The following is a 12,747-nucleotide window of genomic DNA, read 5'->3' as shown; positions in this document are numbered from 1 at the left end:
TATAATACTTCATATAAATCAGTTGTACAGCATTTTATTTTGCCTTTGCATTTTCCCCTTTAAACACTTTCAATACAAGAATTTCTCGCATGCATCGAGTATTAGCAGCCATCTTCAAAGATTTTAGAAACTTTTCATTAAAACAATTTTCAGCATTTAAATACCCCATAGATTATTGCTTTATTTTCAGGTTACTATTAAAGTATTGAATGTAAATAAATACAGTCTACAGTGACATTTTCCAGCATACGGCATTTGCAGCACAAGACCTGTGAGTGTGATGCTCTACAGTTAAACATTTGGTACCTACAAGCAGTGATTTTATTAAATGCATTTCATTAGTTTATGAATATACATTAGTTACTACTAAAACAAAATTAAAGGTGGACAAGAGGTATAGATTATCCTTGCTTTCACGGCACATTTATAGATTGAATAAAGTTTAAAGATAATTGGGATAAATTAATGTCGCATGTAAAAGTAAAATGTGCCAGAATGCATTAAAAGGATAGTTTACCCAAAAATGTAAGTTATTTCATTCCTCGTGTCATTTTAAATCTGTATATCTTCTGCGAGAGACAAAAAGAGGATGTTTTAAAGAGCATTGTGACCGAGTGACCAAGCAACATTGGCCCCCCATTGACACAAAACCACTGAGACATTTCTCAAAATATCTTCACAAAGTCTCAAATTACATGAAAGTTCATGAATGACAGAATTTTTATTTTTGGGTGAACTGTCGTTTTAGGGTAGATTCAAATTGGAGTCTATACGAATGCATTCAAAAATACTGGTCTGACAGGACATATATTCAGCGTTATAAGGAACAAAATGCAAATCAGTTAAAAGAAAAGCAGCATTTTTAACCTGCCAACGGATGTGGTGTTTACAGTGATGGTGATGTGTGCTAGAAACAGGGGTAGAGGGCAGCAGCATTGTAGTCTGGTGGAGCAGAGCAGCATCTTTCTGAGAAACACACATGAGGGGCAACATGAGGAATGTTGTCTTCATGACGACAGGGGGCGCTCTTCATACAAGGCAGCATTTTTATTGGCAGCATTGTGCAATGGTTTTGACCTTTGGAAAAGAACCTGCAACAAATGGTGGAATAGTTCACTCATATCGGAAGGATGGCAAGTTTCCTTGTAGATGTAACATTCATTTTAATAACGATTTTGAGTACATGGCACCTACCTGGTGATGTTTTTGGTTTTGAATCTGTCCATCCATTTCACCTGAATTAACTCTTCAGACGGAAGAATCATTCCACTGTCTGACTGGTTGTCCTGAAGTTGAATAAAGTCGTTGTTACGTTCATAATGTAGATCAAGTTTACATGTTAACTTACTGTTTTTAAAACCTACATCAGATATTTCTCTGTGTATGTCTTCCTCAAAAGTGCTCATGGCTTTGATTTTTCCTGCATTCATGTAGCTGAAATACAAGGAAGAATATGAATATATATTCATATTAGTCAGTTCTAAGAGTTTTTTCACAAATCCATTTGATATTTTAAAGACTTGTGTACATCAGAGTCCCAGAAGTTGTCTGGTTTCTGTCTTTGTGGTTAAGATTCTCCATGTTGCATTCTCCAGAAATAAAAGTGTTTAGTGGAATATAGTCCTTTCCATCCTGGAAAAAAGTAAGTTTAAACATTTTTTAAAACAGTTTAAAGGAAGGTTTATGGCGTGTTCCCATTTAGATTTATATAAAGTAAAGAAGTGTTTTGTGTTTGTGTGTGATTTGACTTTCAAATCTTCGGAAATCTTACACATTTAGTTAAACAAGTTTGAGGCAATAAAAGTAGTCCTTGCTTTTTTTTAAATACTTTGTATATATTTTGTGTACCTGTCTGACGCAGGTCTGCAGAAGGTCTCCCAGTATCTCTACTAGAGTAGTAAATGAGGGTCTGTCTTCAGGGGTATTTTCCCAGCAAGCACACATGATGCTGTAACTGTCATACAAATCCCACAATGCCATTTTATGGTTAAATGATTAAAAGGCAGATATTTTATTTCTGGAAAATCTGAAATGGTGACTGGTTAAACGGTGGAAGTTCAGATGTTGAGTTGAGCACTCACATCTCAGGGGTGCTGTACTCAGGAGGACACATTCGGGTTCCTTGTTTCAGTCTGTGGCAAAACTCTTCATCAATATTTACACCTGGATACGGAGATGCTCCTGTAGACCAAAGATGCTTCAACTGTTCATGTTGATGTTAAGATGTTAAACTTTTTAGTAAAAAAAAAAATGATGGTACCAAGTGAGAAGATTTCCCAGAGAAGAACGCCATAGGACCACACGTCACTCTGAGTAGTGAAGACCTTGTCGAAGATTGATTCAGGTGCCATCCACTTCAACGGCAACCGTGCCTTCGTGGCAAAAAAACAACAAATGAACTCTAATAATTGATCGATATAATAACAATAAACGCTGATTACAAACACCAGTTGATTAACGGTCAGACAGAGTACACTCACATCTCCCTTGCGCACATAGTCAGGGTCTTTGTACACGTCTCGGGCCAAGCCGAAATCACAGATCTTCACCACGTTGTTGTTAGACAGCAAGATGTTTCTGGCTGCAAGATCTCGATGAATGCACTGTAAACAGTGTTGGGTAAGTTACACTGAAGAAGTAATTAATTACTAGTTACTAATTACAAATTACAAATACTAATTCATTCAAATAGATAACAAATAACTACATAAATGATTCCTCTTAACTGACCAAAGTATACAAATGTGAGAAGGATACATTAAAGCATACATGTTAAAGTTAGACTCGTGATTTTTATGTCATTTCCACTTTTGAATATGTTACACAGTATTTAGTTCAATTACATCAGAAGTAACTGTAATTAAATTACAGAAAAATAAGAGTAATCCCTTACTTTACTTTTTCAAGGGCAAAGTAATTAAATTACAGTAACTAATTACTTAGTAACTAGTTACACCCAGCACTGACTGTAAATTAGAAAACTGTTGAGAGAAATTCGATTCACGTATCATAAATATACTATCACACAAATAGGTCGTTTCTTTACCTTGCGAGTTGCAAGAAACTCCATTCCTCTGGCTACCTGAAAGCTGTAGGAAATCAGGTCCTCAAGCATGAGAGGACTGGTGGATTCGGGAAGAGACTCTAAAGTACACAGGTAGTGGGACAATGAGCTTATTTTTTTGAATGAATTACCCTAAAATTCCTGCGACTTATTAAACATAAGAATAAAAAACATTTCTAGCATCAATTGTTCCCTTCGAGCCTGTGTGACTTTCTAAAAAGAAAGTTTGCCAAGACATGATTTGAGTAAATACTGACAGAATTTTCATTTTTGAGAACTATGTCTCATTCACTACTTTATTCATTTCTGCTGGTCTGTTTGAAAAGAAATCATCAGGCTACTGGAGGCATCAAATATGCCCTATTCGGCTAAATTAAATGAACATTTATATAGGAAAACATCTCACCACTGTCATCTTCTGAATGTTCTTCTCTCTCCTCATTTAACCCTGAACTGGCATTGCTTCGGCTGCTGGACACACTGACCAGACGCGGATGGCATCCCTCCTCTGTCCTGTCCTCTTCTTCTTCTGTAATCACCTGTGAGTAAATGAAAAAGCACATTTATACCTTTATATATGCTTTATAAATATGCTTCTTCATTAATGTTCTCGTCACAAATAATGTTGTTGTATGAATTTTAGTTTTCTTATGTTTTTAGTTTTCTAGGTTTGGCATGATCTGACAATGTTCCTATAGTATCTTTATTGAAACCAAGGACCTTTTTGTGGTGTCACAAATGAGTGTATTTGATTCATGACTAAAATGATGAAATCTACTTTCAAGTTCAAACATTAAGTTTCAATTCTCCATGGTTCACACCCTAATCAGTTTAGATCATTCCTCTAAAAATATTCACGTGCACGCATGGCAATGTGCACGAAAAACAAAAACATTGAAAACGTTTACATCCACACGTAGTGTTTGCTCTATGAAGCCTCTGAATAGGTCACTGAAGTCACACGGAGAGAAGTAAAAAGCGGTTGTCTTGGTAAACACTGGTCTGTTCATTTCAGAAGGAAATGAGATAAGGTGGTAAGCAGGGACATGTAGGTCACCTAACCAAACAAAACCACTTATGGCAAGCCGAATTAGCTTTTAATCATTCTCAGGATATGAATTTTTGATATCAACAATTCAATTTTTACTAGTAACAATTGCTGTTTTTGATATCAGTAATTACATTTTCACTAGTAAAAATGTGAATTCTTGATATCAACAATGACGTCATCACTTGCAGAAATGTACATTCATGATATCAAAAATTTAATTTCAACTAGTAAAAAACGTCATTCTTGATATCTGTAATTGCATTTTTACTAGTTAAATATCACAATAGGCTGCCATTCAAATTCAATTTCAGATATCAATAATTCATTTCTTACATGTTAAAAATCTTATTTCAGATATCAGAAATGCAATTCTTACTAGTAAAAAACATAATTTTTGATATCAACAATTGTGTGGTTACTAGTGGTAATGTCTATTCTTGATATCAACAATTGAATTACTACATGTAAAAATGCCAATTTCTGATATCAATAATTACATTTTCACTAGTGACAATGTTAATTCTTGATATGAACAATGTGATTGTTACTAGTAAGAAAGCCATTTTAGATATCTACAATTACTCTCAGATTTATTGATATCTGAAATATATTTCCTGATATCAGAAATACCAAATGCAACATGTTAAAATTCATTTACAGATATCAAGAATGAGCATTTCAACTAGTAAAAATTGAATTCTTGATATCAAAATTGGCATTTTTACTAGTAACAAGTTACATTTTGATATCAAAAATTATGTTTTTTACTAGTAAGAATTGCATTTCTGATATCTGAAATAAGATTTTTAACGTGTAAGAAATGAATTATTGATATCTGATATTGAATTTGAATGGCAGCCTATTGTGATATTTAACTAGTAAAAATGCAATTACAGATATCAAGAATTACGTTTGTTACTAGTTGAAATTCAATTTTTGATATCAAGAATACACATTTCTGCGAGTGATGACGTCATTGTAATTCACATTTTTACTAATGAAAATGTAATTACTGATATCAAAAATAGCAATTGTTACTAGTAGAAATTCTATTCTTGATATCAAGAAATATAATTTTTACTGGCTTTGAATGTTTAGTCGTCATTCAGAATCGTAAGAAAATCGCTATTTCTATTTGAAACAAAAGAATCGTGATTCTCAATTTAACCAGAATCATGAAACGAGAAACGCACAACCTTTGCATCGCTAGCACAATGTTCTAGCAGTTGAGCTACAGGACGTTTCTTCTCCCCTCTGAGAGCTCCTCTGTAGACGCTGCACATGTTCATGGGTTTTTGGTTGTGTTTGCATAAAGAACATCATTTTGAATAAAAGATCTGTGGCGACAGGCTGATGGCATCACTCCATCCGTGACTTCAGGTTATTCCAACAGGAAGAGTGCTTTGCATAGAAGGTTGTGCAAAATAGACAACTCTTAACTCTCTCTTAACTTCATTTATAGAAAGAAGAAATCCAACATCCTCATGGCTCTTCAGTTTTCACCAACATTACTGGTAAGTTGACTTCACAGTTACAGATGATTTTGTAGTACATTTAATAATTAAAGTATACAAAAAATCAATAGAATTATAGTTTCCTGTGTATTAAGACTTGGGTCTGAAGAAAAAATCGACTTAAATCCTGTATTTATTCTAAAACATTTGATCATGTGTTGATGTTTTTTCTGTGTTCACATCAGTGTAAAATAAATAACATCTGTGAACACACCCCAGATAGCAAACCAACGTAGAATCGACATCTCTCACGATATCGAAACGACGTTGATCTCCGATGTTGATCCGGCATCGTTTTGCTCATCGGGGTAATGTTGAATCAATGTCAGTCACGCCATTCAAAACTAACCGAAAATCGACGCAATTGGTTGACTTATCTAACATTGAATCGATGTTGATTTCAGTTGGGTGAAACGGCGTTAGAGATCAACACATATTCAACACGAAATTGACGCAATTGGTTTGCTTACACAACAATGAATCAATGTTGATTTCAGCTCGGTGAAATTACTAACAATTAACATAATAAACATTAACACCACAAAATACTTAAAGGCGCAGTTCTTGATTGAGGTTTTTTTTTTCTCCATTATTCAGCATTGGAGTTTGGGTTCCTCGCCACAGCAGAGCAGTGCAGTGTTGGCTTGCTCACCGGGAGACTGCATTTATTTATTCATTTATTTATTAGATATTATTTATTATAATGATCTTGCTTGGTCTATAAACACCATGCACTGTGCTGTGTTTTACCTTTCTGTGTTTTTCTTATTTGCTCCTGTAAAGCTGCTTTGGAACAATGCACATTGTGAAAAGCGCTATATAAATAAAATTGAATTGAATTGAATTTCTACTAGTAACAATTGCTATTTTTGATATCAGTAATTACATTTTCATTAGTAAAAATGTGAATTACAATGACGTCATCACTCGCAGAAATGTGTATTCTTGATATCAAAAATTGAATTTCAACTAGTAACAAACGTAATTCTTGATATCTGTAATTGCATTTTTACTAGTTAAATATCACAATAGGCTGCCATTCAAATTCAATATCAGATATCAATAATTCATTTCTTACACGTTAAAAATCTTATTTCAGATATCAGAAATGCAATTCTTACTAGTAAAAAACATAATTTTTGATATCAAAATGTAACTTGTTACTAGTAAAAATGCCAATTTTGATATCAAGAATTCAATTTTTACTAGTTGAAATGCTCATTCTTGATATCTGTAAATGAATTTTAACATGTTGCATTTGGTATTTCTGATATCAGGAAATATATTTCAGATATCAATAAATCTGAGAGTAATTGTAGATATCTAAAATGGCTTTCTTACTAGTAACAATCACATTGTTCATATCAAGAATTAACATTGTCACTAGTGAAAATGTAATTATTGATATCAGAAATTGGCATTTTTACATGTAGTAATTCAATTGTTGATATCAAGAATAGACATTACCACTAGTAACCACACAATTGTTGATATCAAAAATTATGTTTTTTACTAGTAAGAATTGCATTTCTGATATCTGAAATAAGATTTTTAACATGTAAGAAATGAATTATTGATATCTGAAATTGAATTTGAATGGCAGCCTATTGTGATATTTAACTAGTAAAAATGCAATTACAGATATCAAGAATGACGTTTTTTACTAGTTGAAATTAAATTTTTGATATCATGAATGTACATTTCTGCAAGTGATGACGTCATTGTTGATATCAAGAATTCACATTTTTACTAGTGAAAATGTAATTACTGATATCAAAAACAGCAATTGTTACTAGTAAAAATTGAATTGTTGATATCAAAAATTCATATCCTGAGAATGATTAAAAGCTAATTCGGCTTGCCATAAGTGGTTTTGTTTGGTTAGGTGACCTACATGTCCCTGCTTACCACCTTATCTCATTTCCTTCTGAAATGAACAGACCAGTGTTTACCAAGACAACCGCTTTTTACTTCTCTCCGTGTGACTTCAGTGACCTATTCAGAGGCTTCATAGAGCAAACACTACGTGTGGATGTAAACGTTTTCAATGTTTTTGTTTTTCGTGCACATTGCCATGCGTGCACGTGAATATTTTTAGAGGAATGATCTAAACTGATTAGGGTGTGAACCATGGAGAATTGAAACTTAATGTTTGAACTTGAAAGTAGATTTCATCATTTTAGTCATGAATCAAATACACTCATTTGTGACACCACAAAAAGGTCCTTGGTTTCAATAAAGATACTATAGGAACATTGTCAGATCATGCCAAACCTAGAAAACTAAAAACATAAGAAAACTAAAATTCATACAACAACATTATTTGTGACGAGAACATTAATGAAGAAGCATATTTATAAAGCATATATAAAGGTATAAATGTGCTTTTTCATTTACTCACAGGTGATTACAGAAGAAGAAGAGGACAGGACAGAGGAGGGATGCCATCCGCGTCTGGTCAGTGTGTCCAGCAGCCGAAGCAATGCCAGTTCAGGGTTAAATGAGGAGAGAGAAGAACATTCAGAAGATGACAGTGGTGAGATGTTTTCCTATATAAATGTTCATTTAATTTAGCCGAATAGGGCATATTTGATGCCTCCAGTAGCCTGATGATTTCTTTTCAAACAGACCAGCAGAAATGAATAAAGTAGTGAATGAGACATAGTTCTCAAAAATGAAAATTCTGTCAGTATTTACTCAAATCATGTCTTGGCAAACTTTCTTTTTAGAAAGTCACACAGGCTCGAAGGGAACAATTGATGCTAGAAATGTTTTTTATTCTTATGTTTAATAAGTCGCAGGAATTTTAGGGTAATTCATTCAAAAAAATAAGCTCATTGTCCCACTACCTGTGTACTTTAGAGTCTCTTCCCGAATCCACCAGTCCTCTCATGCTTGAGGACCTGATTTCCTACAGCTTTCAGGTAGCCAGAGGAATGGAGTTTCTTGCAACTCGCAAGGTAAAGAAACGACCTATTTGTGTGATAGTATATTTATGATACGTGAATCGAATTTCTCTCAACAGTTTTCTAATTTACAGTCAGTGCTGGGTGTAACTAGTTACTAAGTAATTAGTTACTGTAATTTAATTACTTTGCCCTTGAAAAAGTAAAGTAAGGGATTACTCTTATTTTTCTGTAATTTAATTACAGTTACTTCTGATGTAATTGAACTAAATACTGTGTAACATATTCAAAAGTGGAAATGACATAAAAATCACGAGTCTAACTTTAACATGTATGCTTTAATGTATCCTTCTCACATTTGTATACTTTGGTCAGTTAAGAGGAATCATTTATGTAGTTATTTGTTATCTATTTGAATGAATTAGTATTTGTAATTTGTAATTAGTAACTAGTAATTAATTACTTCTTCAGTGTAACTTACCCAACACTGTTTACAGTGCATTCATCGAGATCTTGCAGCCAGAAACATCTTGCTGTCTAACAACAACGTGGTGAAGATCTGTGATTTCGGCTTGGCCCGAGACGTGTACAAAGACCCTGACTATGTGCGCAAGGGAGATGTGAGTGTACTCTGTCTGACCGTTAATCAACTGGTGTTTGTAATCAGCGTTTATTGTTATTATATCGATCAATTATTAGAGTTCATTTGTTGTTTTTTTGCCACGAAGGCACGGTTGCCGTTGAAGTGGATGGCACCTGAATCAATCTTCGACAAGGTCTTCACTACTCAGAGTGACGTGTGGTCCTATGGCGTTCTTCTCTGGGAAATCTTCTCACTTGGTACCATCATTTTTTTTTTTACTAAAAAGTTTAACATCTTAACATCAACATGAACAGTTGAAGCATCTTTGGTCTACAGGAGCATCTCCGTATCCAGGTGTAAATATTGATGAAGAGTTTTGCCACAGACTGAAACAAGGAACCCGAATGTGTCCTCCTGAGTACAGCACCCCTGAGATGTGAGTGCTCAACTCAACATCTGAACTTCCACCGTTTAACCAGTCACCATTTCAGATTTTCCAGAAATAAAATATCTGCCTTTTAATCATTTAACCATAAAATGGCATTGTGGGATTTGTATGACAGTTACAGCATCATGTGTGCTTGCTGGGAAAATACCCCTGAAGACAGACCCTCATTTACTACTCTAGTAGAGATACTGGGAGACCTTCTGCAGACCTGCGTCAGACAGGTACACAAAATATATACAAAGTATTTAAAAAAAAGCAAGGACTACTTTTATTGCCTCAAACTTGTTTAACTAAATGTGTAAGATTTCCGAAGATTTGAAAGTCAAATCACACACAAACACAAAACACTTCTTTACTTTATATAAATCTAAATGGGAACACGCCATAAACCTTCCTTTAAACTGTTTTAAAAAATGTTTAAACTTACTTTTTTCCAGGATGGAAAGGACTATATTCCACTAAACACTTTTATTTCTGGAGAATGCAACATGGAGAATCTTAACCACAAAGACAGAAACCAGACAACTTCTGGGACTCTGATGTACACAAGTCTTTAAAATATCAAATGGATTTGTGAAAAAACTCTTAGAACTGACTAATATGAATATATATTCATATTCTTCCTTGTATTTCAGCTACATGAATGCAGGAAAAATCAAAGCCATGAGCACTTTTGAGGAAGACATACACAGAGAAATATCTGATGTAGGTTTTAAAAACAGTAAGTTAACATGTAAACTTGATCTACATTATGAACGTAACAACGACTTTATTCAACTTCAGGACAACCAGTCAGACAGTGGAATGATTCTTCCGTCTGAAGAGTTAATTCAGGTGAAATGGATGGACAGATTCAAAACCAAAAACATCACCAGGTAGGTGCCATGTACTCAAAATCGTTATTAAAATGAATGTTACATCTACAAGGAAACTTGCCATCCTTCCGATATGAGTGAACTATTCCACCATTTGTTGCAGGTTCTTTTCCAAAGGTCAAAACCATTGCACAATGCTGCCAATAAAAATGCTGCCTTGTATGAAGAGCGCCCCCTGTCGTCATGAAGACAACATTCCTCATGTTGCCCCTCATGTGTGTTTCTCAGAAAGATGCTGCTCTGCTCCACCAGACTACAATGCTGCTGCCCTCTACCCCTGTTTCTAGCACACATCACCATCACTGTAAACACCACATCCGTTGGCAGGTTAAAAATGCTGCTTTTCTTTTAACTGATTTGCATTTTGTTCCTTATAACGCTGAATATATGTCCTGTCAGACCAGTATTTTTGAATGCATTCGTATAGACTCCAATTTGAATCTACCCTAAAACGACAGTTCACCCAAAAATAAAAATTCTGTCATTCATGAACTTTCATGTAATTTGAGACTTTGTGAAGATATTTTGAGAAATGTCTCAGTGGTTTTGTGTCAATGGGGGGCCAATGTTGCTTGGTCACTCGGTCACAATGCTCTTTAAAACATCCTCTTTTTGTCTCTCGCAGAAGATATACAGATTTAAAATGACACGAGGAATGAAATAACTTACATTTTTGGGTAAACTATCCTTTTAATGCATTCTGGCACATTTTACTTTTACATGCGACATTAATTTATCCCAATTATCTTTAAACTTTATTCAATCTATAAATGTGCCGTGAAAGCAAGGATAATCTATACCTCTTGTCCACCTTTAATTTTGTTTTAGTAGTAACTAATGTATATTCATAAACTAATGAAATGCATTTAATAAAATCACTGCTTGTAGGTACCAAATGTTTAACTGTAGAGCATCACACTCACAGGTCTTGTGCTGCAAATGCCGTATGCTGGAAAATGTCACTGTAGACTGTATTTATTTACATTCAATACTTTAATAGTAACCTGAAAATAAAGCAATAATCTATGGGGTATTTAAATGCTGAAAATTGTTTTAATGAAAAGTTTCTAAAATCTTTGAAGATGGCTGCTAATACTCGATGCATGCGAGAAATTCTTGTATTGAAAGTGTTTAAAGGGGAAAATGCAAAGGCAAAATAAAATGCTGTACAACTGATTTATATGAAGTATTATATCATTCTTGGGGAGGAAAAGTTTGATGAAATTGTTGGCTAATGTGTATGGCAGACAGGCGGCACCAGGTCTTGTATACTTATACCGGTGTTTTGCACATTATTTTGTACAATGCACATCGATCACCTGACCCATCTACAGTTTCCAAATTGCCTTGCCCTAAATTGTGACCAAACACTAGGTCACCTCACTCGCTGTTTTTTCCAATGCTGTGGTCATTTTTGGGGCAGTACTTTTGCGGTACCTGTTGTGTCTGACTAACTTTAGTGAAAATTAACACACCATTCCAAGAATGACAAACCAAGAATGTTCTTTTATTACTCTTTATTAAAATACTGCTGTACACACAAATATTGCAAAAATGTGACAAGAAACACAAGGGCATAAAACTTATTGGGATGGAGGAGAAATTTTTGTGTGTGTCTATGATCGGAGTGCATTCTATCTGAAACCGAGTACATGATGAGATTAGCCTGTGCTGGCGTTGAATGTAAAAAGTGTTTTATGTGCCTTTCTGTCGGTTTGTGGCGGATAAGGGCTTGGAACCATGTTCACCATGTTGTTTAGTCTGTTCACTAAAAAGAGGACAAAAAAATACTACATTAATTTACAGCATCCTCACTGCAGCTGTGCCCCCAGAACCCGCAAATCACTCCACCACAGTCTGACTCGGCGATTGGGCGAGTAACCAATGACAGATCAGACACATTCAGTCATTGGCTTAAGCCTGTCAAGATTCGACCTGAGGAAATTTGAAACCGTTTCCAGATCAGATGTTGCCATCACATAATATGTAGATCAAATAATTGTAAAAATAGACAAGCAAAATACAATCCCAAAACCCAATCCTGCTTGGATTGCACAGAAGAGATTACACTAGTGAGGTGAGATATCCCATAATGCATCCCTGTACAACAGTTTGGTGAGGAAATAGAACCGTAACAACACAAAACAGNGGGAGAAACCAGGCTCAGCCGGGAGGGCCAGATCTCCTCTGACGTGTCATAGCTGCACTCAGTGACCCCGACCAAAGCCACCGAGCAACGTCCACGAAGAACAGGGAGAGCCCACGAGCCGCGACCCAGGAAGCCCCACCCGCCGAAACCATGCAGG

The 12,747-nt window shown here is 35.0% G+C and overlaps 1 protein-coding gene across 2 annotated transcripts in view; it reads right to left on the bottom strand.

The window, feature by feature from the left end:
• Window positions 1-7: 7 nt before the first annotated feature.
• The window catches only part of flt1 (fms related receptor tyrosine kinase 1), a 36,033-nt gene continuing 23,293 nt past the window's right edge, over window positions 8-12,747 (bottom strand). For both annotated transcript variants that reach the window (XM_057323022.1, XM_057323021.1), the window contains exons 21-30: window positions 3,471-3,603; window positions 3,047-3,144; window positions 2,481-2,603; window positions 2,261-2,372; window positions 2,082-2,181; window positions 1,849-1,954; window positions 1,529-1,632; window positions 1,365-1,434; window positions 1,195-1,286; window positions 8-1,091 (exon numbers count right to left, since the gene is read on the bottom strand). In XM_057323022.1, the coding sequence (XP_057179005.1) occupies window positions 908-1,091; window positions 1,195-1,286; window positions 1,365-1,434; window positions 1,529-1,632; window positions 1,849-1,954; window positions 2,082-2,181; window positions 2,261-2,372; window positions 2,481-2,603; window positions 3,047-3,144; window positions 3,471-3,603 (1,122 nt within the window). In that variant the 3' untranslated portion in view covers window positions 8-907. The remainder of the gene's footprint in view (window positions 1,092-1,194; window positions 1,287-1,364; window positions 1,435-1,528; window positions 1,633-1,848; window positions 1,955-2,081; window positions 2,182-2,260; window positions 2,373-2,480; window positions 2,604-3,046; window positions 3,145-3,470; window positions 3,604-12,747) is intronic.

Source organism: Triplophysa rosa, linkage group LG23, assembly GCF_024868665.1.
Source record: "Triplophysa rosa linkage group LG23, Trosa_1v2, whole genome shotgun sequence".
In the NCBI taxonomy this organism is placed as follows: domain Eukaryota; kingdom Metazoa; phylum Chordata; class Actinopteri; order Cypriniformes; family Nemacheilidae; genus Triplophysa; species Triplophysa rosa.
This window is presented reverse-complemented; position numbering and strand designations above follow the sequence as displayed.